Source organism: Balaenoptera musculus, chromosome X, assembly GCF_009873245.2.
Source record: "Balaenoptera musculus isolate JJ_BM4_2016_0621 chromosome X, mBalMus1.pri.v3, whole genome shotgun sequence".
Taxonomy (NCBI): domain Eukaryota; kingdom Metazoa; phylum Chordata; class Mammalia; order Artiodactyla; family Balaenopteridae; genus Balaenoptera; species Balaenoptera musculus.
This window is the reverse complement of record NC_045806.1, coordinates 1,686,863-1,712,397: the sequence shown is the minus strand read 5'-3', so window position 1 is coordinate 1,712,397 and position 25,535 is coordinate 1,686,863. Positions and strand designations below refer to the sequence as shown.

Here is a 25,535-nt window from a genome sequence, read left to right as displayed (position 1 = left end):
GAGTAACCGAAAATAAGTGAGTGATGGGCACCTCGGCTGCTGAATACGTGCGTCAGGGAGTGAGGGAATTATGAGTGAATGAATGACTGGAGTAGATAAACGAGGGAATACATTTATGAATGAATGCGTGCATGAGCGAGTGAATTAATGAATTGTGAATGCCTGCAGGAGTGGACGAATGGAATGAGTGAGTGCACATGTGAGTGCACGCAGGGGTGGGTGAGGAGGGAATTAATGCACGTGTGAGTGCATGCCCGCGTGAGTGGACGAGTCGCCATCTGAACCCTGTGAGCCACGGCGGGCTGTAGAGAGGGAGAGAGGAGTGGGCCAAATGCTGTCCTCAGGGAGGGCGCAGCCACTGGCTGGGGCCATAGGAGCGCGTAAGCACCAGGGGCCCGAGAAGCCAGGCGCTATCTCAGGAATTCTCCCACCTGCTGGACCTTGCCCATCCAGCACGTTGTCATGTCCTGCGGGATCAAGGGCCCGAGAAGCCAGGCGGTATCTCAGGAATTCTCCCACCTGCTGGACCTTGCCCATCCAGCACGTTGTCATGTCCTGCGGGATCAAGGGCCCAAGAAACCAGGCGGCATGTCAGGAATTCTCCCACCTGCTGGACCTTGCCCATCCAGCACGTTGTCATGTCCTGCGGGATCAAGGGCCCGAGAAACCAGGCGGCATCTCAGGAATTCTCCCACCTGCTGGACCTTGCCCATCCAGCACGTTGTCATGTCCTGCGGGATCAAGGGTCCAGGGAACACGGATCAACAGAAGGAATGGACATTCCTGCGCTGCAGGAACTGAGCAACGGGGCTTCCTGCTCTGAAAATGTCACCTGGGGGGTGGACGGGAGGCGTCCCAGCGGGGGTCACCTCTCCACTACACCAGCTACAGCCCCAGCAGGCCTCACACCCACCCCCCACCCCCGCCCGTGTCACTTCTCCACCATCTGTGGAAACTTCAACATAGTTTTAACAAAGACAAAGGAGTTCTTCCCACGCGGATGTCCTGATCTCGGGGAACCCGCCCCCTCAGTGTTCCACACCTCACACTTTGGGAACCGGTACAATTTAAGCTCAAGAAGCGACAGAAAAAATTTTAAGAGAGGACATAGCCAATGCTAAACCTCGTTAGCGATCAGCGCACTAAGGTGTGGATGTCACCCATCGTCCAGCAGACTGGGGTATCTGTCTGGGCTTTTTGCTGGATTTTGTGCCCCATGGGGAACAGGGGGCTTTGCAGGCTTAAAAGCCATCGGGGCTCACTTGCCTTGGAGCGAGAAGGGGATTCCCCGTGACAAGTGGGGAGACGGATGAGGCAAGAGCCCAGAGTCTCAGGGCATCTGTCCACAGAGACAGCACCGTGGATGGGTAGCCATCGGCCTCGAGGGACAGATACGGCAGGTGTTTTCAGCAACCCGTCACAGATGGGCTCAGCGCTATCTCAGACATTGCATCCAGGTGACAGAGCTGGGCCAGGCCGGCTGGAAAACGCTAGGGCAGGACCCCACCTCCTCACGCTGTCTCCAAAATGCAGATCTCGTCTGCGATGAAAGTGTGGCTGGTCTCCCTCAGCAGGAAAAGGGCACGGACCCCTCTGCCCGCCCCCTGGGCACTATGTGCACGTACTTATTATCGGGGTGCTGCAAGATGTCTGCAGGACTTACTGAGCCTCTAGAAGTCTCCCTGAAATCCCTGCAGCTTCTGAGCCATTGGTGGAAGCATCAGGACCTGAGTAACAACCAGGGGGAGACTCTTGTGCAGTCAGTGCTGGTTTTGGTTTGGTTTTGTTGTTTTCCTTAACCATTTTTTAAAATTGAAGTATAGTTAATTTACAATGTTGTGTTACTTTCTAGTATACAGCAAAGTGATTCAGTTGTATGTATATTCTTTTCAAGATTCTTTTCCATTATAGAAAAGAATCTTTTTAGTAAAAGATTAATAAAAAGAATCTGCTTCCATTTATTTTCCATCTTGTTATAACAAGATACTGAATATAGTTCCTTGTGCTATACAGTAGGTCCTTGTTTATCAATTCTATATACAGTAGTTTGTACTGGTTAATCCCGTACTCCTAATTTATCCCTCCCCCGTCCCTTTCCCTTTTGGTAACCATAAGTCTGTTTTCCACATCTGTGACTCTGTTTCTGTCTTGTACACGAGTTCATTTGTATCATTTTTGTAGATTCCACATGTAAGTGCTATCAAATGATATTTGTCTTTCTCTGTCTGACTTACTTAATATGACAGTGCTGGTTTTCTGTCCCCTGCCAGGCAACCTGAAAAAGGTCGAGGTGCTTCTGATGCAGCCGGACAGCCTCAGGAAGGGTCCGTTCTGAGCCCCGAGGTCTCCTCAGCCCCCAGCGGCCCCCTGGCTTCCAGAGGAAGGGGATGGTTTCCCAGCCTCTGTGCTTGTCTGGCTGTTGCCTCCAGTGTTTGCCAAGTGTCCCCACTCATCCGTGCCACAGGGTCATTCCCTTTGGCCCCATTCTGGCCTCCTTCTGCCCCAGGGGTGCCGTGCTCCTGTGTGACACTGGGGATGGGGAAAAGGACCCACCAGAGGGTTCCGACGACAAGAGGTCCCCTTTGAAACGTCCCAGACAGCGTCTGTGTCCTTCAGTCCACAGTGCGGGGTGGTGAGATTCCAAAATTTTCCCTTTGCCCTGGGTTAGAAGTTACCCGCCAGCAACATTTCCACCTCAGGACTAGGGACGTTCAGAATTGGGTGACTCTCGGATGTGGGGTGTCCTGTGCACTGGGGGGTGTGGGGCAGCGTCCCTGGTACACACACCCCACAAAGTGAAGCCAAATACGACTCCACACATCACCAACTGTGCCCTTGGGGAGAGGACCATTCAGGGTTTCAAACTACAATCAGAGAGTGATAATGATTGATAGATAAATCATAGATATACATAGATGATAGATCTAACAGGTAAATGATAATAGAATTATAATAGATAATAGGTAGATGATAGATATGATAGATCCAAAGATAGAAAGATAGATAGATAGGGGGCCGAAGTCTTTGCTGTCATGGGCGCATCCTGTGCCCTGTGGAGTCTGGAGCAGCTTCCCTGGTCTCCACCCATCAGATACCAGTATCCTCCCAGTTGTGACAGTAAAAGCGTCCCTAGGCATCACCAAGTGTCTCTGGGGGAGTAAAATTGTCTCTGGTTGCGAACTACAGCCAGAGAGAGAGAGGGAGAAAGACAGAGATGATGGAAGATGATAGATGATTGACATGTGGATAGATTGACAGGATAGATAGATACACAGATAGATGACAGATAATAGATAGGTTAATTATAATTATATAGATAATAGGTTGATTGGTAAATAGTTAGATGATAGAATCTCTCATGCTAAGTTAGGGTTTCTCAGCCTCAGCACTACTGACATCTGAGGCTGGGTGACTCTCTGATGCGGGGCGTCCTGGGCCCTGTGGGGTCTGGAGCAGCTTCCCTGGTCTCCACCCGCCAGGTGCCAGGAGCTCCCCTTCCCCAGTTGTGACAGCTTGACAATTGTGTCTCTTTTTTTTTTAAATTTTATTTATTTATTTATGGCTGTGTTGGGTCTTCGTTTCTGTGCGAGGGCTTTCTCTAGTTGCGGCGAGCGGGGGCCACTCTTCATCGCGGTGCGCGGGCCTCTCACTATCGCGGCCTCTCTTGTTGCGCAGCACAGGCTCCAGACGCGCAGGCTCAGTAGTTGTGGCTCACGGGCCCAGTTGCTCCGCGGCATGTGGGATCTTCCCAGACCAGGGCTCGAACCCGCGTCCCCTGCATTGGCAGGCAGATTCTCAACCACTGCGCCACCAGGGAAGCCCTGTGTCTCTGTTTTGACACCAGCTGAGAGAAGGAGGGGATTTCTTTGGCCCAGCGGGGAAGATAGGGTTAAAAAAGCTACATTCCAGGTTGGGGGAGGGGGCGTGGATCCTGGCACGTCCTTGCCGGGTTGGGGAGAAAATGAGGACCTTCGACGCCAAGTTGAAACCCAGACACTGAGGAGGCAGATTCCTTCAACCCCATCCCTAAACGCACCATTTCATTAGGCTTTCCCGCTGGTAAAGAATCCTAGGAATCCCGAATTCTACCCAAGCCACAGCAGGACCGGAAATAAGCCGGGCGGTGGATACATTTGGGAGAAGTAAGCATCGCCTCCCGCCCACCCACCCAAGCTGGTCCCCCCCCCCCCCGCCAGGCTGTGTTTCACTGCGAGCGCTCCCTCCCCCCCATCTTTTGCTTCCCTGGGTCAGCGCTGGGTCAGCCCTGCATCGGCAGCGGTATCAGCATCCCCTGGGAAATTCTGAGAAATGCACATTCTCAGGTCTCCCGAACATCAGGAAACTGAGTCTCTCCTACCCTGTGTTAACAAGCCCCCCCCCTTCCCGGCACCGTCCACCCTCAAGGTTGAGAACCGTGGTTCCGATTGCCGACATTTGGGCTTTGTGGGGAGGGACCGGTGGGAGCCTGAGGGGCTAGAGAGGGTGGGAAGGCCCGAGCAGGTTGCCTCGTCTGCCAGCACCCACTTCCGTAGACGTGCCCCCAGCCCCTGCCCCTGCCCCCATGCTCTCCCACCCGCTGCTTCCATCTCTGCCTCGGAGCCCGGAAAGCAGGGCAGAAGGCACTCAGCCAGAGGCAGTCCTCCCAGATCCCTGGGCAAAGGTTAGGTCCATTTTTAAACCCAGAGCAGGCATCCTGCCGTGGGCGCTGCCGGGTTCCTCGGGGGGAGGGGGAGGGTCTCCAGGAAGCCAGGACGGTGGGCACCTGGGGAGCGGGGGGCGCCGTCAGCGGAAGGCGGTCTCTTCTGGGGGTGCCGCAGGAAGGAGGTTTGCCCGCGGCGAAAGTGAGCCTGCTTGCTCCCCGTGAGCCGTTCAGAGAAATAGAGTCTTTCGTTGGTGCGTCAGTTGCAACATTGTTGCAAAGTTACAGGGCCCTGTGAGGGGCATAGTTCAAGCCCAGGAGCTAGAAGAATATGCCAACCAACTGGGTCGCTGGCCACGTTTTTGTGACAAAGATCCTATGAATTACCTTGAAAGATAAGTGAGAGAAGGAGAGAAAAGAAGTCTGCAGTATGTATACATCTATATATGTGTGCGTCCCAATTGCAGTGATAGATCCGTTTGTGTTTTTTTTTTTTAATTTTTTGGGCACGCGGCATGTGGGATCTTAGTTCCCCAACCAGGGATGGAACCCACGCCCCCTGTATTGGAAGGGCACAGTCTTAACCACTGGACTGCCAGGGAAGTCCTTATATATCTGTATTTTATCTGTACACATTAACCTAGTAAGATATAAAGGACCACAACTGCAAGAAAACATGAAGCAAAGCATTTACGTCACATGCTACTGGTTACCACTAACCGCCATTGATTTTTCTGTTATTTGTTTTTAACAGAACTGGGCTATTCCTCCAGGATTTATGCATTCCAATTTCAGCAAGGGGCTGTGTGGCCCATTGTGTGTGAGTGAGGAATGAGGCGGGGTCAGCTGCTGGCTTCTGGAAAGAGGTCTTCACTCTCAAAAGAGGAAATGGCCTTAATTGGGCCTCCAGATATTAGTAGGTGAGGCTGTGATGGCTGGAGCTACAGAGCCATTTTCTGCCATGAGTGAAACTGGTTAATGCCTGGTGACCCATGAGAGAACACCATTAAATCCTCAAATTATCCCCAATCCAGACACCCTAAACCTCAGTAAGTCCCCTTGCAAGATACTGTCTTTATAGTGTTAGCTATTTTGAGATGGACTTTCTGTTACTTCAGCATGAAAGCATCCAAATTTATACCACATGGCAGAAATCCTCAAGCAGTTTGGTCACTGGATTCGTGACACTCTGAAAGACTAGTGAGAAACCCAAAGAGCTTTTGCTTATGTAGGTTTTAAATATCCATATTTTCTGTATTAGAAATTAAAACTGAAAATGTTAGATATTTATCTATAAATATCTATGTTTTCTATATTCAAATTTAAAACTGAAATTTTTAGATATTTATTTATAAGTATCCATATTTTCTGTATTAGAAATTAAAACTGAAAATTTTTGATATTTATTCATTTAATAAGTTTAAAGATAACAATAATAATAAACCCATTCCATTTTGTATAAATAGCATATTTTGACAGAAAAATAAATTTATTTTCCCAAACAAAAACTGGGGGAGAGGGAAAGAGTAGTATTAATTTACACATTTGAACATCTCTTTCATGTCTCGCTTAATAGAAGATGACTGATTTCTCATATTTACTTCTGCATTTGTTCTGTTGCAATAATAGTTTAGGTTGAAATGGGTAAAGAAAATCTGGCCTCCCCCAGATGGGTAGTTAAAAAAGAGAGGAATATTTTAATAGGGTTTTCACACAATTGACATTCTTCTTTGATGCCACACCAAAACTTGATAATTGGTAGTTCCTTTAAGGTTCCATGATTTCAGCATGGAATCTGGATACAAATCAATGAATTTTGTACTCTATATAAAGTTAGAATCCACAGCTTTATCTTGAACTTCAGACGGATCTTTTTTCCACTTAGGATCTTGCAATATCATGCATGGGTCACCTGGAGGTGTTCCAAATGTTGGCACATTCTATTTCATAATATATATATTTTAAAACCTCACATTTGTTCTTATCTCTATTAATCTCATCACATAAAGGTCTTTAGCTAGAATAACAAGAGGAAACAACTCCTCTGTAATGTGAAGTTTGTGGCCTAAATAAGAAATTCTGCTATGGACTGAATGTGTGTGTCCCCAAAATCTACATGTTGAAGCCCTGACCCCCTATGGGATGTGTTAGGAGATGGGACCCTGGGCAGGTTTGAATGAAGTCATGGGGGTAGGGCCCCCATGATGGCATTAGCGTCCTTAGAAGAAGAAAAAGAGGCACCAGAGCTCTCTCTCCACCATGTGAGGACACAGTAAGAAGGCAGCTGTCTATAAATCTGGAAGAGAGGTTCACCGGGAACTAATCTGCCCACCCGGAGATCTCAGACTCCCAGCCTCCAGAACCGCGAAAAACAATCGTCTGTTGTTGAATCGCCGCAGTCTGTGGTGTTCTATTACGGAAGCCTGAGCTGAGACAGATTCATTCATTCTTCCAAGTGTTGACTGAATAAATAGTTATTGAGCACCTACTGTATGCCAGTCACTGCTCTAGGAGTTACGGACACACCCATGCTTTTATAGATGTACCTTCTGGGGGCGGGGGCGAGGGGAAAAAGCCAGGCAATAAACAATAAAAAGTTATACTGCATAAGATGTGGGAAGTGGATACAAGATAGAGAACAAAAGTTTGGGCAGAGGAGGTGGGTGAGGGAATGCGCGGGGTGGGGGAAAGGGCTGGGACTGCAATGGTCCCATCTCCCTAACTATCTCCCCTTTGGTCTACGGCCAAAGGTGAGCGTGTCAGATTTTGCCCCCAGCCCTCCACCCCAGGGGCAAAATGTTCCATGTGTGTCAGGTCCAAGTACTGTTTTCATTTTCAGTTGAGGGGAGTTTGGGACGTCGTCTGTGCTTCCACAGACCATTTATGCGTCCCCAGCTATTCATAGAGGAGCAGTTATGTTGGACGCATGCCAGTGTGAGAAGGGGTGGATGGCCGGGATGAGGAGGGAGATAGCTGCAAAGCACGGATGTGCACTGCATTTATATTTGGAACTGCGGGGGACACGCCTCCGTTAGGAAGATGACACTGGGGCAGAGGCCAACCCACAGCACCGAGGCCCTTCTGCGTCAGGAACCAGAATAGTACATGGTGTGAAACCAGACAAGCTAATTCTAATCCCTTATGGGTCTGACCTGCAAATAAGGGTTCACAGGACGGGGCTGGCCCCTGGACACCTTGACCCTCTTTCTCTCTTTCCCAGGAAATCTCACGAGCCTTTCACCAACAGGCTCAGACAGAAGTTGTGTTAGAAGACATTGGATTTCTAAAGAAAGCAGAATAGGCAGCGAATAACCCCACCAAGACTAACATTTACGTTAAAAACACCATAGCAGATGGTGACCTTTTCCATGGGACATCAATGGGAATCTCTGATTCCCTAGTGTGCGAGGGCTATAGCAATTTGCAAGATATTGATGATTACCCTTTTTTTTTTAACTGTGATTTAAAAAAATGCTAAACTAATTTTAAAGCCACTTCACAAATTTACAATGGCTCCACAAGTAATTGAGCACTCTGGGGGAGACTTCTTTTGTAAATCTCCTGAATTCTATAGTTACTACTTTGACCCTGGAGGGTGCATGGTGGTGACTATAATACACTACACCTGCCCAGTCAACCTTGGAACTAGTTATATCTTTACTAACAATTTACTGTCAATGACACCCATGTGTATGTGTACATGCGTAAAATATTTAATGTATCTTAAATGTTTGTTTTTTTTCATGTCTTCCTACTAAAATAGAACATATGTATATGTCATTGACATTACTATTACTCAAACTGGCACTTGGTGTTTCTAACCAGAACATCAGTTATTTTGTTCACTTTCTAGATTGCTACTCTTTGACTGATAGATTTAACATTGGCTTGATGGTGTAATAAATCATTCTCTGTTTGCCAAATTGAAAATGTTTATTTCTTTCAATTAATTTATTTTTTAAAATGTTATATAATTATGTTTTTTAAGGTTTGTGTGTCATTTCTTCTTTTTTTAATATTCTTTTTCATACTTGTTTCCATTATGGTTTATCACAGGATATTGAATATAGTTCCCTGTGCTCTGCAGTAGGACCTTGCTGTTTTTCCATCCTAAATATAACAGTTTGCATCTGCTAACCCCAAACTCCCACTCCTTCCCCCCCCCCCCCCCCCCCCCCCTTGGCAACCATAAGTCTGTTCTCTGTGTCTGTGAGTCTCTTTCTGCTTCATAGTTAAGTTCATTTGTGTCATAGAAAATGTTTATTTGTAAAAATAAACAAAATGGAACTCGGTTTAACTGAATTAATTAATATAAAATGACTATGGGCCTTCGCAGTGTCAGGAGACTCTAATTTTACAAGATTCTTGGGGATATATGAATTGGAGGACCGTCTCTGTTTTGGGAAATTTTCATTAGTAAATTTAGTGAAAACTAGTATCTGATACTTCCTCTTTTGTTTACTGAATTTTGAAATTGTTGTGCAGGTTGTTTTAAAAGTTTTTAAGACTATAGACCTAAGACTAATATATTGGAAAAAAATGAAATTTCCGCAGCTCTAAGGCTTAACTCCCCTTAAGTAAAACGTATTTCTATTTTTACAGAATATATATACATATCTCCTCCCTTTACAGAAAAGTCATTAGAATCACAAGACAACACATGGAATTCTGCATCTCATTAATTCTTTTCTCTTCAGGTCCAAGGTCTCGTTTGCATGGAGAAGTTATCACGTGGAATAAAATCCATGCAGCATACAGTATCCCTTCTGCACAGAACAAAGATCTTAACGCTTTCAGGGGGCCGCCAGGGCAAAAATGGGAAACGTAATTCTCTCATGGGCCGGAAGACAGCAGCCTCTGATGGGCTCAAAAGGCAATTATCACCTAGACCCAAATCCTCACAAAGCTGCAGAATCTCTCACTTTGCCCATCTGCAGGGTAACTACGCACCCTGTGTTTTGAACCAAAAGACCAAGAGATGGGAAAGGGGCCACTTCTGCATGAGCTCGGCGTGTCGGGGTCACCTACACAAGAGGCAGAGAACAGATCTCCGGACAACAACCGGACCTGGATTCATGGATGGTCCCTCCACGGAATTCCTAACCAGAGGAGTTTGGAGGACGCCCAAGAAGCGGCAAAAACCATCCCCTGGGAATAAAACAGGCAAAGTGCTCACAAAGTCATTTGAAGAGATTATAATACTTTGAAAGTACTGAGACAGGCTGGGACCCGGGACCCTTTGCTGCAGGGCTTGTGCCTGGACGAAGATCTCCTGGGGCAGCAACATACAAAGAAAAATGTACGGGACTAAAAATAACTGCGCGCATGCGCAGTTCGGGCAGATGATGGACAGTTAGATACAAAGAGACCAAAAAGCCCACCTGCCACTTCTCAAGAGCCCGGAGCAAAAGCAGGGGGTCGGGAGCGAAAGCAGGGTCCTGGGCCCACCTAAGCCTCCCCTCCAGCCCGACCCCTGGACCCACCCGTACCCTCAGCCCATTTAAGGAACAAGCTTGCCCCCCCCACCCAGGGAGCGAGCAAGCAAGGGAACTTGTTATTTGTTCTCACTCCCCCACCTGCTGCAGCAGGGCCCCCATAAAACCTGGCCTCAATTTCTTGTTCGGCCTCTGATCAATTTCTACTGCTTAAGGAGGCCAAGAACCCGGACCCGTAACAGTACCACCTGCTTTGGGGGCCAAGGTGAAAGCTGCCAGGGTTGGAGATGTGATTTACGCCAAGGGTGTGTCCCCGAAATGTGAAGATTCAAGAAATACATTGTTAACATAGAAGGCGGCTCTCCAAAGAAAAGTTTGCCCCATCAGAATGGTGGATTTCAGGAAACACAGGGGCTTTCGTCCGCCTGGTTTCAGCGTCATCGTCATCGTAAGAAACAGGATCAGAAGACAGGTTTCTGCTCTTTCTACCAAAGCAGGCAGCTTTCCAGAACTAATGTCCCCTCGTGAGTTTACAAGTGAAAAGAGGAATCATTTTCTCAGAAACGGTGCCTGAACCGTCGGTTTTTTAAGGCTGGTGATTAGCTTCCGATGACTTGCTTCTCTATGGTTCTCACTATCTGAGTGGGCTTAATTGAAAAAGAAAAAAAAAAAAAAAATTCAAAGTCCCTGTGAAAATGGATTAACGTGTCCTGAAAAGGTTGATGGGTTCAGAGCAAGAATTCGAGGAGAGAATTACACGGTTGGCTGCTATTAGAATTTGCATTCTGAAAAGCTGTCGAAAACGAGCAGAACTCATCTGTACCTGCCCGAGGCTCACGGTTTTACAGATGGGGATCCGAAATCTGTCACCTGCCTCACGAGACATTTCAACGTGACACTTGTCAATGAATGAAAAGAAAGATCTGTGAGATTTAAGAATGACTATCTCAGGTTAACACAGCCAGAAAAGTAACAGAGGGTTTGCACGAACGTGTCCACCTTTGGGGGAGCGTAGAGCTGCTTTTATAAGAAACCAGAGGGTGCAAAGAAAGAGTGAATTCAGTAAACAAACAAAATGTTACAAAACATTTGCTGAAGGTAGAAATGATTCTACTACAGATGATGGCTCCTTGCATTTGAAATGCGTGAGATGTTGGAAACCTTCTCGAACATGAATCACGAGGAGTTTCAGAGAAACTGATTAATGAACTCAGATAAAGGCGTCGTCCAAATGTCTGCACGAAAAAGCCACCAAATCTACACTAAATTATCTGAAAGAAGATAAAAGAACAGATGCACACGCAGATCCTATTAAACAGTCTCAGAAATGAACAAGCTTCCCCGCTGTCAGAAGTAAACACCATTTGAAAGTCAGATTCTATGATGTCAGTAGAAACATATGGGCATTAAGTGAGCTGCACTCCCCCAGATACATATATGTGTGTACAAAATGAACTATCACAGAATATTAAGTTTCTAGTGAATGTGCCACGGAAAGAGAGAAGAAAATCTTGCCAAAGCCACTGAAATGATCGTCTGTGCATGTGGAGTGCTGCATGCCTACAGAATCCAAGCAAAAAACGCTTCCAGAAGAAAATGTCAGAAAGAGCTCTTTTCTTCCCCAGCTTTATTGAGATAATAATTGACATGTAGCACTGTGGAAGTTTAAGGTGTACATTGTGATATATACAATATATATACAATAAGGTGTACATTGTGTATACATTGCAATAGGATTACCATCCCAGCCTTAGCTAACACCTCCATCCTGTCACATAATTACCATTTCTTTTTGTGGTTAGAATACTTAAAGTCTACGCTCTTGAAAACTTTCACGTCTACTCTCTTAAAAACTTTCACGTATAGAATACAGTATTGTTAACTAGAGCCACCATGCTGTACATTCGATCCCCAGAACTTATTCATCTTATAAGTGGACGTTTGTACCTTTTGACCAAAATCTCCCCATTTCCCCCAGCCCACCACCCCCTAGCAACCATTCTACTCTCTGTTTCTACGAGTTTGGCTGTTTTAGATTCCACATGTGAGATCCTACAGTATTTGTCAGAAAGAATGCTTGGTTTTTAGCCATTACCGAGAGAGAAATAGCTCATGACTTTAGGGATTTCTGCTGGGTGAGAAAAGGTTGATATCCTAAGAAGATGCATGCCATCAGAAAAGAAAAAAAATGATGGAGGGAGAATTTAAATTTGAAAATTTCAAAAACCATCCTTCCAACCTTGATGTTCTACAAAGGGCATTTGCCGAGAGCCAGGGATAGCTCAGAGAGGTAGGCTGTGAGGACCAGAGCCTACCCGCACAGGTAAGGACCACAGAAGAAGGGTCCCTCCATCCGGACAGTTGGGTCCTGACATAGCACTCCGTCGCCCGAAGTGAGATACACTGGATACACCCATCCTGGTGCTGGCCAAGCTGGAAGATGCTATTATGCGGACAACATGAGAGTCCTACCTTTTCTCACGCCATTGGCCAGAGCTGTCACGTGACCACATCTACCCACAAAGGATGCTGAGAACCTTGGTTCACCTGGGAAACCATGAGTCCAGGTGCAGAGCTATTAATTCAGAAAACGGAAAGAGGGGCTTTGGGTTCTTAACTCAGAAGATAGAAAAAAGGGATTTGGGCAGACAACCTGCATTCTCCAACACTCAAGTGTTTTTAGTCAGCTTTTGCAGTTTTGATTTTATGGTCCGGACTTTCAGCCGGGTTCTGTGGAATGTCCTATGTATTGCAATGAGCTGAATTGTACTTACATTAAGAGAAAAAGCTTATTATTCTTCTTCCCCTCCTACCTGCAGCCCTTGCTGCCTACCAGGTACAACTCGGAATGCTTTTTTAACACTCCTACACCACCGTTTGGTGAGGCAGATGTTATTATTATTACACCCACTTTTTGGATGAGATAACTGACATGCAGAGAGATGGCACAACTTGACTAAGGTCACACAGCTTGAGATGGAGAAGACAGACTGTGAGCTCATGCATGGGACCTCAGAGTCCAGAGTTTAATCATGACTGGCTTCCTGTACCACCTGGAGAGACAAGCTAAATGAGTTCCCCATCATCTCTTTTGAATTAGGAAAAAGCTATGTACCCCACACGTACTCACGTAGCATGAGCTTTTTAGGGCTTCCTTAACAGACTTCCACAAACTGGGCGGCTTAAACAAGAAATGTTTATTTTCTCCCAGTTCCAGAGTCTGCAAGTCCAAGGCCAAGGTGTTGGCTGCACTCCCTCTGAAGATTATAGGGGGCTCCAGGTCTCTCTCCCAGCTTCTGGTAGTTCCTAGGCTTGTGGCAGCTTCACTCCAAGCCACTTACAACCTGCTCCCTGCGTGTGTGTCTGTGTCCAAATTTCCCCTCTTGTGAGGACACCACTCGTATTGCATTAGAAGCCATCCTCCTCCAGGGTGACCACATCTTAACGAATCATCTCAACTTGATCACCTCTGCACCGACCCTATTTCCAAATAAGGTCCCATTCCAAGATCCCAGGGGTTGGGATACCAGCGTATGAATCTGAGAGGGGCCACGATTCAACCCAAAACAATATGTTAATACAGTGTGTGTGTGTGTGTGTGTGTGTGTGTGTGTGAGAGGGAGAGATTTGCTTTTCCAATGTTAAAAGTCGGAGGTGTGTCAGCATCCTACAGCTGGAAAGCCTTGCACATAGTGGTTTATACTTGGAAAAAAGGGTGTTTTTTGTTTTTTAAAAAGTAGAGTTAATTTACAATGTTTTGTTAGTTTCAGGTGTACAGCAAAGTGATTCAGTTATATATATATATATATACACAAACATATATTTTTTTTCAGATTCTTTTCCATTATAGGTCATTACAAGATATTGAGTAGAGTTCCCTGTGCTCTACAGTAGGTCCTTATTGATTATCTATTTTATATATAGACTGTGTGTATGTTAATCCCCAAATCCTAATTTATCCCCCCGGCGACCTTTCCCCTTTGATAACCATAAGTTTGTTTTCTATGTCTGTCAGTCTATTTCTGTTTTGTAAATAAGTTCATTTGTATTGCTTTTTTTAGATTCCACATATAAGTGCTATCATATGATATTTGCCCTTCTCTGTCTGCCTTCACTCAGTATGATAATCTCTAGGTCCATGCATGTTGCTGCCAATGGCATGATTTCATTCTTTTTTTATGGCTGAGTAATATTCCATTGTATATATGTACCACATCTTCTTTACCCATTCATCTGTCGATGGACATTTAGGTTGCTTCCGTATCTTGGCTACCGTAAATAGTGCTGCAGTGAACACTGGGGTGCATGTATCTTTTCAAATTAGCGTTTTCATCTTTTCTGGATATATGCCCAGGAGTGGGATTGCTGGATCATATGGTAGTTCTATTTTTCGTTTTTTAAGGAACTTCCATATTGTTCTCCATGGTCGCTGCACCAACTTACATTCCCACCAGCAGTGCAGGAGGCTTAAGGGTGTCCTTTTTAAGTGTACATGGCAACATGAGGACCTCCATCCACGGAGCACCAGACACATCCGTGCTCCCAGGAGGCAGGTGTTGCTTTGAACACTATCCACAATGTTCTCATTTCCTTATTTCAGGACCTTGGAGATTGCAGCTAATTGTGACTTTTCTCCTGTTTTCAGCTTGGAAAAAATGTCCTCCGGGTGGTCCTGGTGATGCCTTAAAGAGAGGCTTCCCGAGAGAGCATTACTCACATACTTTCATTTCAACGACATTGAACACTAACCATATTTTCCTCTTGTCATCGGGGTGACGGTTATCCCGCTGTTCTCTAACTATATGTTTCTTTGTGTTCATAATCCATCTTATTCCACATGGTACTGAGGAGACCATTTCTTCCTTTGGAAGGTGACAGATGCCCCTGTGGTTCTCAAACAACTGCTGGGTCCATCGGAGCTGGGGGGGGCAACCATCTCAGCCATAAGCCTCCAAGGCCATGCGCCCAAAGGATGCACAAAGGAGTAGAAAGGGATTTCCTGGATGCGTGCAAAGTTACGTAGCTTCATGACTTTTCGACCCTTTTACCGCTGTCTCATGGTTATACGTGCAAAATATAGAAAAGAGAACACAACCAACAAGGCCGATTTTATTTTTCTCTTACATGTATTTTAAATGATGAAAAATTGCCCATGACAGTTACAGAAAATGGATGGAGTTACCTTTAAAAATGCTTAAGTTCCATTTATGTACATCTGTGTGTAAATCTGACACAAAGATTTAACAAGAGTTAAATAACTCCCCACTAAAACTCATATATGGGAAATGTTTAGTAGGCATCCTCACTTATGGGGAAGCTCAACAAGATTTGGGAAAAGTCCTAGGATATTCGTATTAAAATAGGAAATACAGGCTGTCTTCAAATGGCTCAAATCTTTGTAAATCCAGGCCGGAAGTCATGCAATTCTGAGACATCTAATCAGGATCTTTAGTTTTAAGTTCTTTTCCATTTTGGGGAAGCTCTTTCAAACGCTTTCTGCTTTCAACTTCTCTTCCGAGACCTAGCTCTCAGTCCTTAAGGGTGTGCACAAAGCATGCATATTTGGAATTTTAATGTGTCCTCTTTATGAGATCCAGATTCTAGCGACCGGCTTCCTCTTTGGCTCTAATATTTAAATTCTAAAATTCTATCAGCATTAATCTCAGTTGAATCAAACTATACTAATCTGCCCAAACCATCCTTTTTCCTCTCCCCTAAAGTATTACTAAAATAGAAGCAAACAGCTAGTATACGTTTTAGATGTTTGAGGACAGAAGATTATCTAGTCCAGTAAAAAGAAAAGTATAGATCAAGGAAAGCACTGCCGTCGTCTTAAGAACTGGTACCCACAGAGGATCAAAGACCAAAAATAATACGAAAAGCCTCAACATCTGCAAATCTCTATTTCTACCCCACGTTCTCCAAAAAAATGTAGAAACTGTACTATTTCACAGGAAAAAGCACCCCATGATCACTTCCCCGAGACGGTTTCCACATCAGCGATTTTGCACTTAAATTTCCCAAATCCAGCCTCATCCTCTGCAGGTGACAGTACTTTTGTGAGCTGAAATAATGTTCAAATTCTGCCGTTAGTGTCGGAAATCGCTCATTCCCGATTCACGGGCGGTGATGGACGGGTCTGGATTCCTGACATAACTAAGGAACTTACAGCATCAGTCAAGCTTCTCACCCCAGCTTGTTGGAAACCCAAACAGCAGTCTGTCTCCACCTTTTAGAAGTTGATGGCATTCCTGCCCAAGACCTCGGTGCCATCCTGCTGCCCCTGTGCTTTGTGACCATGTCGATGGCCTGAGGTCACACCAGGAGGTAGTTTCGGAGCTCATTCCAGAGCTGGAACCTCTGTCCGGACGGATTCACGATGGAACCAACAGATCAAGCAATCGTTTTACAACCCAAGGTCCAGCTGTCTACCTTATCATGATCGATGTGTCTGAGGAATTAGGAATTCTTGGTTAGGTAGCACGTCTATTGCAAACAGGAGAGAAAACCCTTCAGGGCAGCTGCTTAAGCCAAGAAGGAAAGGAACTTTGCACGGGAGTGATGAAGGCGGTTCTTGTCTGGGTGGACCTTTTCTCAAAGCAAAGGGTGGATTTTGAAGGCCTCAGATGTTTTCTGGTTCTGTAAGGAAAGATTGGATTGCAAGATGTCATAGCCAGGAAAAAAAGAAAAAAACTCTATGGATTGATCTTAAAGCACTGGTATCTTTTTTACTGCTTTCTGTTTGTTCAGGGTTTCGAACATTTTAAATGAATCGAGTAACTCTATCTTTTGGGTGACGACTCATATTTGTAGAAACCCCTTTGGGGGATGCGGCCGAATTAGTCTTCATAACCTCTAAACTGGGAGTCACTATTACGTCCATTTGACAAAATAAAGGCAAAGTGTGATGTTCACACGGTCCCCTTGAGCGAATAGACATCTGTCGCCCGCATAGAGGCCCCCATCCCCATTACTGTCTCTACAAGATGCACAAGCTCCAGGACTGGGCCATGCACGGCTCCTAATCCCTGCGGAGCTGGCCGGTGTACGTGCCCGCCATCCTTCGGGAGAGAGCGGGCATCCCTGGCCCTACTCAGGGACGCCAGCCAGGCGGCATCAGCACCGTACCGTAGAGGGAGTGTCAAGCTGCCATATTTCTTAGACGGTTTATGGGTTTTGCACCCAGCAAGGATCAGTCCTTCCCACTGTGGGAGGGGCGCCCGAATGATGTCACAGCATGTCTTAACTCTCTGAGCTCGCTAACTTTCACAGAACGGCAGCCAAATTCGGTCCTTCGTGGACCTGGTGAAGTTATCATTAAAGTATAATTGAGGAAGTAGACAGAATTTTTTTTTTTGGCGTGTAGTTGCTTTATGTTGTGTTAGTCTCTACTGTACAGCAAAGTGCATCCGCTAGACGTGTATTTTATCTAGTCCCGAAAAAGGCAGGAGAGAGCGTCAAGACAGGACACTGCTTTAACCAAAAAGGGCTTCCACCTCAGATAAACGGGAAGGGCATGATCCCAAAAAAACAAAAACTGCCCCTGCTTCAGAAATTCAAATAGGAGGAGGTGAGTGGACACCAAGTTGTAGCCGGTGCCAGAAAACTCAGGATATGTCGTAATACTTGAATGCAGTGCTTTTTAAAAAAAATCATAATGAATGCCCAGAAAAGCCCACGTGAGCATAGTATCAAAATGTGAAATAAACGTGGGATCCAGTCTTGCATTTGTATCTGATGCCTCACTTGCCTCTGGTTGTAGTAAAACTTTATTGACATAAACAGGCAACAAGCCTGCAGGCTGTAGTTTGCCAGTTTGTTATTTTTTTTAAAATATGGCACTAAGATAGTATTTATCTTGGTAACTTCGCTTGTTGGGGCTCCCTCCACCCCCTTACATTTGTGCCTGAGATGATGCCTCACTTTCCTTGCCCACTTTCAGCCCTGAGCTCCTGGGGTCACAAGTGCTTACAGAGTTTGGCCAAAGATGCAAGCGAAATTAACACACAGTGTCTCTGTAATGATAAGGCATGTTGCCCAGAAAGTAACGTTGTTCTTCATAAACTGTTTCCCCCCGCCCCCCAAACTTTCAGGGTCAGGGGTTATGTACACCAAGGCTCGCCCCGGCCAGGGGGTTGCTCAGTACCACCCATCCACCAGCAGAGGGAGGCCAAGGGTAGGTTTTGGGATTTTGAAGTCGCCCAAATCCTTAAAAAAATACTCCCGGAATAGGCTTCTGTTTCATAGCTTCCTTCCTGGAGGTGGAGGCCCCCTGGCAAAACACAGACAGATTCAGACATGGTTGGTCTCAGGACCAAACCTTGAGAGACCCCGAGTTAACATCTGAGCTGTTGTTTCTGCAATAAAGCATCCCTCTCTCCACCCCCACCCCACCCCACCCCACCCCCGCCCATCTTCCCTTTAGCTATGTCTTTAGGGCATTCATGATCAGCAGACAGGATCTCTGCTCCCAAGGACGGCTACCCACCCGGGTGTGTAATTCTTCAAACCAGGAAGCCTGGACCCAAAGGTGAAGCAGAAAGTCCCAGCACGCCCCCAGCCCTGGCCCCATCCCATTTCCCTGGAGTCTGTGCACCTTTTGACAGAAAGGTTTGCAATTTAGTCCTTCTGTGGTTCTCTTTTGGGAGAAGGGTCCAAAAACTGCAGACTCCACCCAAATATCTTTCCCGACTCCCTTGTGATTGAAAGTTCACTGAAAACAAAAGCAAGTTACTTATGTAAGGTCTGTGGCAGTAAAACCAAATCTTACAGATGAGAAAACCTTAAAAAATTAATAAAAGTGTAAGCATCGTTTCAAAAGCATCTCTCAGGTCCCCCGCGTGTCCGTAATAAAGTCCCAGCTTTAAAATCCCTTCATTATGCAAGGGGGTCTATATTGGACTTTATCAGAAATAACATTACCAGCGAAGGACCCCAGAAAGTATTTTTTAATTCAGAATATGCTATCATTTATTGAGTGTGACACTTGCACACAGCTCACACAGATACATCGCGGGTGGCTGCTTTCAACTCTATGTGCAATATTTTTAAACCCACTGCCTTATTAAACAAAAGCAGACAGAAAACCTTTTCCTCACGAAATCAAAGTGTGTATTTTGCATGAACTTTTTTGATAGATTGTATTCAAGAGGATTTAGCCTTTCATCATAAGTTAAATAAATTAACTAACATATATTTGTCAAAGAATTTTATAACATAATATAGCCAATATTCTGTAATGCCTGTAAATGCAGTATAACCCTTAAAACTTGTGAAACACTATATTGTACACCTGTAACATATAATATTGTACAGCAAATATGCTTCAATTAAAAAAAATGTATAACAAGAAGAGATCTTAAAAGCCATCATTTAGGTGTGGCTTCAGATCAGCTCTCAAGGCCTATATTAAAAAAAACAAAACAAAATTACTTTAAGGACTTTTTGAAAAGTAATAAATTCTAAATAAAATGAAACATTTTTCATTTTAAGAACAAATTTCCTAGATACATATGATTCGTGTGAAGATGTGCCAGTGTGTCTATTGGACGTAAGTTGTTTTGGCTGTTATTTTATTAAAATAATTTTTTAAGTGAAGTATAGTCGATGTACAATATTGTATTAGTTTCATGCATGCAACATAGCGATTCAACATTTTTATAGATTGTATTCCATTAAAGTTACTATAAAATATTGGCCCTATTCCCTGTGCTATACAACATATCCTTGTTGCTTATTTATTTTATACACAGCAGTTTCTTCCTCTTAATCCCTTTGCCCCATCTTGCCCCTCCCTGCTTCCCGCTTCCCTCTCCCCACTGGAAACCACTAGTTTGTTCTCTGTATCTGTGAGTCTGCTTCTGTTTTGTTACATTTATTCATACATTTATCAGGCTTTACACTTAGGGAAGGTAAAATTGGGAGGGAAACTTGCCATTTGCCCTGCAACAATTCTTCCTCCTGTTGTACTGGAAATAGCTGGCCGTTGCCCCCGCCAGGGTCACCAGCAACCCACACACGATAGGAGACACTATTTTTGCTATCCTGTTGCCTGCGGGAGTCCAGAAAAGCAAGATGGTCTAAGAAAAACACAGCCAGCGGGAACACCGCTGATTGTAAATAACTCTGCAATCACATCCCTGGCCCTCCCCACCCTCCTATTCACGGGGAAATGATGGAATTCACACAAGAAGCCCGAGGAAGTGATTCTGCTTTCACCCGAGGGGAGCTTACCAACCAGTCTTATAGAACTGGGGCATCCAACAGTTTTGGGCAGAAGATAGGCTTGATATGTTTTTTCATGTATTTGTGAATTTGGATGAATCTGTAGCTTTGGGGACATAGAATGTTTACTCATGCAAAAAATTTTTTTTAACCAAAAAGTGCCCTGATAGCCCGATGCTCAAATCATGCTGGGGCTCTGAACACAACCATATAGCAAACATCAATGCTTTAAGGGAAGCTTAGGTTTTCCTGCACAAAATCCAAGGTATGGAACCTTGATGTGACAAAAATCAACACGTCCCCAGAAGAACAAATCGTTGCTTCCATCTAAAATAACCACCCATGTCCTACGTCAGATCCGGGCAAGTGCCCAGCGTGTCATGGGTGACGATGAATGGCCACGCCGTGGATGTGGTTCCCGTGACGCTTGGAAGAGCGTTACCACGGCACCCAGGGATCTATCCCTCCTTCGTGCTGCTGTCTCACGCTGTCCCCTGCTAGACCCTGCCCTCCAGGGCTCCCCACCCCACGTCCACACCCTCTACCATGTGACTTGGTGGCATGGGAAGGGGGGGGATGGTCCAGGTCATCATCCTCAGAATTGGGTCTTCAGCCAATAGAACCGGCAGCCATGAAGCTGTGATGCTTCTTATCCTGGTCATGCTTCTCTTTATTCTCTGGTACCATGTCTGGCTGCCCTGTGGCCCAGCCTGGCCTGGCCCCTTGGACGGATGTGGGCTGGTTTTAGCCCAATTGCGACTCACATAATCATAATCAACGGTGGTTGTTTCAAATCACTATGTTTGGGGCTCTTTTGTTACATAGCACTGCTAACTGATACACCTCTTTCCTCTCTGCCATCCCCATACAAATCAACCACGTGATATCCATGGTGACTACCAAATGGTCCTGCAGGCTGACCTCTTATCCCCACGTCCACTGTCTCTACAACATCCTCTTTAGTCTGGGAACTAGGTGGGTCTTAACACTGATCTCCCTGACCTTCGCTGGCACTCTGATCCACGCATCACATAGGTATGAATAGGGGCAGGCTTTTTCCCGTGAAGCATGTACAAAGTGCAGACGTGCCCGTGGGGTCGCCTGGCCAGTCACCAGTGTTGCCCCCTGCCCATCACACTCCACACCCTGGCCGCATAAACCACTGTTGTTCCCGGGGGTGTACCCAGCCCGACCTAGCACAGCACCTACCTCTCCCGTCCCGGTTGCCTCTCACCCGTCCTTTAGACCCGGCCTTGGAGATGGTCCCCTCAAGGAGCATCCTTACCCACCTCCGTTCTGCCCCAGCCTAGGATGCGTCCCTCTGTCCTGCCGTGGACCCCGTCAAACCATGTGTCAGACCTGGATTCTTGCCCTGACATGCACCCCTCCTGCCCCACCTCCTGCGCACGAGAAGAAAAGCATCCGTGGACTTCCCCAGAACGTCCATACACCCGGCAAATAGCAGTACTGAGACTCCGCATGGAGACAGGGTCTTAAGGTTGGAAAGGCACCTCAATACCTTTCTTCTTCCCAAAGCCATGGGGTCGGCTGGGCGGATTCACTGTCACCCTCTGCCTAAATGCCAGATCACCAAGAGGCGGGACCCCATCCTCCCAGTGGCACACAACAAAAGCCCACCATCCGGACTCCAGCCTCCACTGCTGGACCTGTGATGGGGCTGGCAGTGCTCTCTGGGGGTTCTCCATGGCTGAATGCCACGACTTCCCCTCTCCTCTCCTTTTTGGCTTCCGGTCAGTAGTGGTCAATGAAAGGGCCACCATCGGTGGCCCAGCGGCAGGTCCACGAACCCCAGCCCTGCTCTCAGAGCTCCGAGGCATCTTCCAGCCTGAGGACAGTCCTTGCCCTCCTTCTCTGACCCCCACAGGATGGACCCCTCCCTGAAGGACAGACATGTGTGTTCAGGAGCTTCCAGACGAGCATGGGAACCGTAGGTGCTCCCTGAACACCCTCAGGTTGAAATAATTACACGTCTACCCCACCTCATCCCACAGTGATGTGGAGAGCTCGCTCCTGGGAAAGGTGGGGTGCCCCGCCCCTATGTGTTACCTTGTGGGTTGCCGTACGAGGGATAGCCATCTCCACCTGGAAGGGGACAAGCACACGGTCATTCATTTATTTGGAAGAGCTGGTCGGGCTGCCTTCTGCTGCCAGCGCCATGAAGATGGTAGGGACGTGGCCACGAGCGGAGCAGACCAAACCTCTGCTCTCACGGAGCTGACCTCCCGGCGGGCAGGTGGGGACAGACAGCTAGGAAGGGGAGATGCAGGCGTTACAGCTAAGGGGGCAGCGGGACCAATGGAGGTGGAGGGGGCGTGGCTCTCACCGCATGGCTCAGGGAATACCACACATATGTGCACACACATGCAGCACCCCCCCAAATAGACACAGGCACACACGTGCGACACACGAGCACACATACTCGCGGATGCACACACGTGCGACACACGAGCGCACACACTCGCGGATGCACACACGTGCGACACACGAGCGCACACACTCGCGGATGCACACACGTGCGACACACGAGCGCACACACTCGCGGATGAACACACGTGGGACACACGAGCGCACACACTCGCGGATGAACACACGTGGGACACACGAGCGCACATACTCGCGGATGCACACACGTGGGACACACGAGCGCACATACTCGCGGATGCACACACGTGCGACACACAAGCACCTGTCCACGTGTATATATGTGCACACACGCACACACCCATACACACATAGGCACCCAACACACACATACACACATGCAGCCATGCACGCAGGCGTCACATGCATTGTGCCCGTGTGGACATGGGCACACACATATATGCATGTCTCCACACAGATGTGCATGGTACACGTCCACATGTGTACACGTGAACAGACAAGAGCCACACTCACGTATACACATGCACACATCCACCCTTACGTACCTGCACATAGTGCACACGCATGCATGCATGGACACAACACACAGGCGCACACGTGCACATGGGAACATATGTCCACATGTATAAACACAGCACCCATGTGTGCGCCCAGCCACGTGCACATGCACATGCACATGCACGGGCACGCACATGTGCATACACACACGTGCAAGCACAGTAACACGTGTAAGCAGGCCTCCGATTCTTGAAAGGATTTCAATGTGCAGCCCAGGCAAAGCCCTCCGCAGGTTTGGTGACCGGTGAGGACACAGATTAGCAAGCCAGGTGGTCAGGGCGCTTCCATGCAGGACCCCATAGGACACGCTGCCCAGCGGCGCCCACACGGGGTTTAGTTCTCCAGGAGGAGAATTTCTCCTCATGCAGCTTTTAAGGAAGAACTCCTTTACCATAATTACTCCCATGGTCGCTGGGTCTGTAGCGCCCTCCTCCTGCAGGACAGAAAGGCCATGTGAAGAGGAAGGAAATCCCGGCGACATCTCCAAAGGAAGCGCCGACGAGAAAGCCAAGATCCCGAAGCAGAGGCTGTGACATCCGGCAAAGACCCACCTGCTTCTCCCCAAGCCAATGGCAGGGACACGGTCACCCCAGGGCAGCCCCTGAGCACACAGCGACAGGGCTGGGCTCGCCCTGCAAATCCAGCGGGTCTGCTAACAGCAGGTCCGAACCCGCTTCCCGGGCCAACCAGGGAAAACCGCAGCCCCCGAGGCCAGGGAAGCGCCTCCCACAGAAACACAGACAACAAAGTCACCTCAGCTAGTAAGAAATAAAAGAGATTTCCCTACACCTTCTTGTGTCCGGACAGCATTTTCTTTTTTGACCGCTTGCGGGATCTTAGCTCCCCGAGCAGGGATTGAACCTGCGCCCCCTGTACTGGGAGCACGGAGTCCTAACCGCTGGACCGCCAGGGAAGTCCCTGGAGAGCAACTTTTAAAGACAGATTTGAGATGAAAACAAAATGCTGGTGCGAAGGGGGTTCATTCTGAAGCGAAATAGTCTATGTGGGTACGATTTAAATATTGAGAGGTCATTTAATAAAGGCCTCTTCCAAATGGACACAAGCTGTGATGGCCTGAATTGTGTCCCCATAAAATTAACATGTTGACGTCCTGATCCCGAAAACCTCAGGATGCGGCTGGATTTGGAGATGGGGGTCTTTAAGGAGATGATTAAAGTAAAATGGGGTCATGAGGGGGGTCCTGATCCCATAGGACTGGTGTCCTTATAAGAAGAGGATATCAGGACACAGACACACACAGAGGGACGACCCTGTGAGGACACAGGGAGGAGATGGCCGTCTACACACCCAGGAGAGAGGCCTCAGGAGGGACCAGCCCTGCCCACACCTGGATCTCACATTCCAGCCTCCAGTATGGGGAGATACACGTCTGCTGTTTAAGCTGCTCTGTCTGGGGTATTTGGCTACGGCCGCTGGGGCTCACTCATACGGTGGGTATTAGAGAAACCGGCCATTGAAAGCCAGCCCTTAAAAAGGGCTGATGAGTAAAATGTTTTCTCCACTTTTCGGGGAGGGGACCCCGTCATTGGGCAAACCCTTCCCCGTTGCACAAGCTCAGCCCCGGCCCTTCTGCATTCTTCACAAGGAAAGGTCACCCCAAATACGTGTTGCCACCTGCAGGGAGAAGCTGAGTGACTTCCTGCCCTGAATGACCCAAGCCCTGGTGCTAAGCTCAGAGGTGACTCACAGCTTCACCCAGCTGGGAGCCAAGAGAACAGGGGTGCAGACATGCACAGAAGCAGGTGGTCTTTCCAAGAGCCTGATGTGGAAATCAGCCTGGCAGCCCCCCAACCTCCGCTGTGGCCCCTATTTGTGAAACAAATAGGAGTTTCAACCAAAAAGAGTTGGTCAACTCATTGAAGATGCTCAAAACCCTTCACACATGGCAAACACAGAAAACAATGATGCTTTCAATCAATCTATAGATTGATTTGAGGGTGAAGGGGGTCAGAAGGTACAAACTTCCAGTTAGAAAATAATTAAGTCCTGAGGATGTAATGCCCATCATCGTGACTACAGTTAATAATATCGTATTGTGGGACTTCCCTGGTGGCGCAGTGGTTAAGAATCTGCCTGCCAATGCAGGGGACACGGGTTCAAGCCCTGGTCCGGGAAGATCCCACATGCTGCAGAGCAGCTAAGCCCGTGCGCCACAACTACCGAGCCTGCACTCTAGAGCCCGCGAGCCACAACTACTGAGCCTACGTGCCACAAGAACTGAAGCCCGTGCACCTAGAGCCTGTGCTCAGCAACAA

At 47.2% G+C, this 25,535-nt stretch overlaps 1 protein-coding gene across 21 annotated transcripts in view; it reads right to left on the bottom strand.

The window, feature by feature from the left end:
- Window positions 1–14,504: 14,504 nt before the first annotated feature.
- Window positions 14,505–25,535, bottom strand: part of XG (Xg glycoprotein (Xg blood group)) — a 38,814-nt gene continuing 27,783 nt past the window's right edge. For 5 of the 21 annotated variants that reach the window (XM_036840966.1, XM_036840965.1, XM_036840963.1 and 2 more), the window contains 5 exons: window positions 23,651–23,692; window positions 22,366–22,401; window positions 20,009–20,125; window positions 18,671–18,787; window positions 18,099–18,346 (listed from right to left, as the gene is read on the bottom strand). In XM_036840966.1, the coding sequence (XP_036696861.1) occupies window positions 18,177–18,346; window positions 18,671–18,787; window positions 20,009–20,125; window positions 22,366–22,401; window positions 23,651–23,692 (482 nt within the window). In that variant the 3' untranslated portion in view covers window positions 18,099–18,176. The other 16 variants (XM_036840964.1, XM_036840974.1, XM_036840970.1 and 13 more) reach the window with 13 other exon arrangements.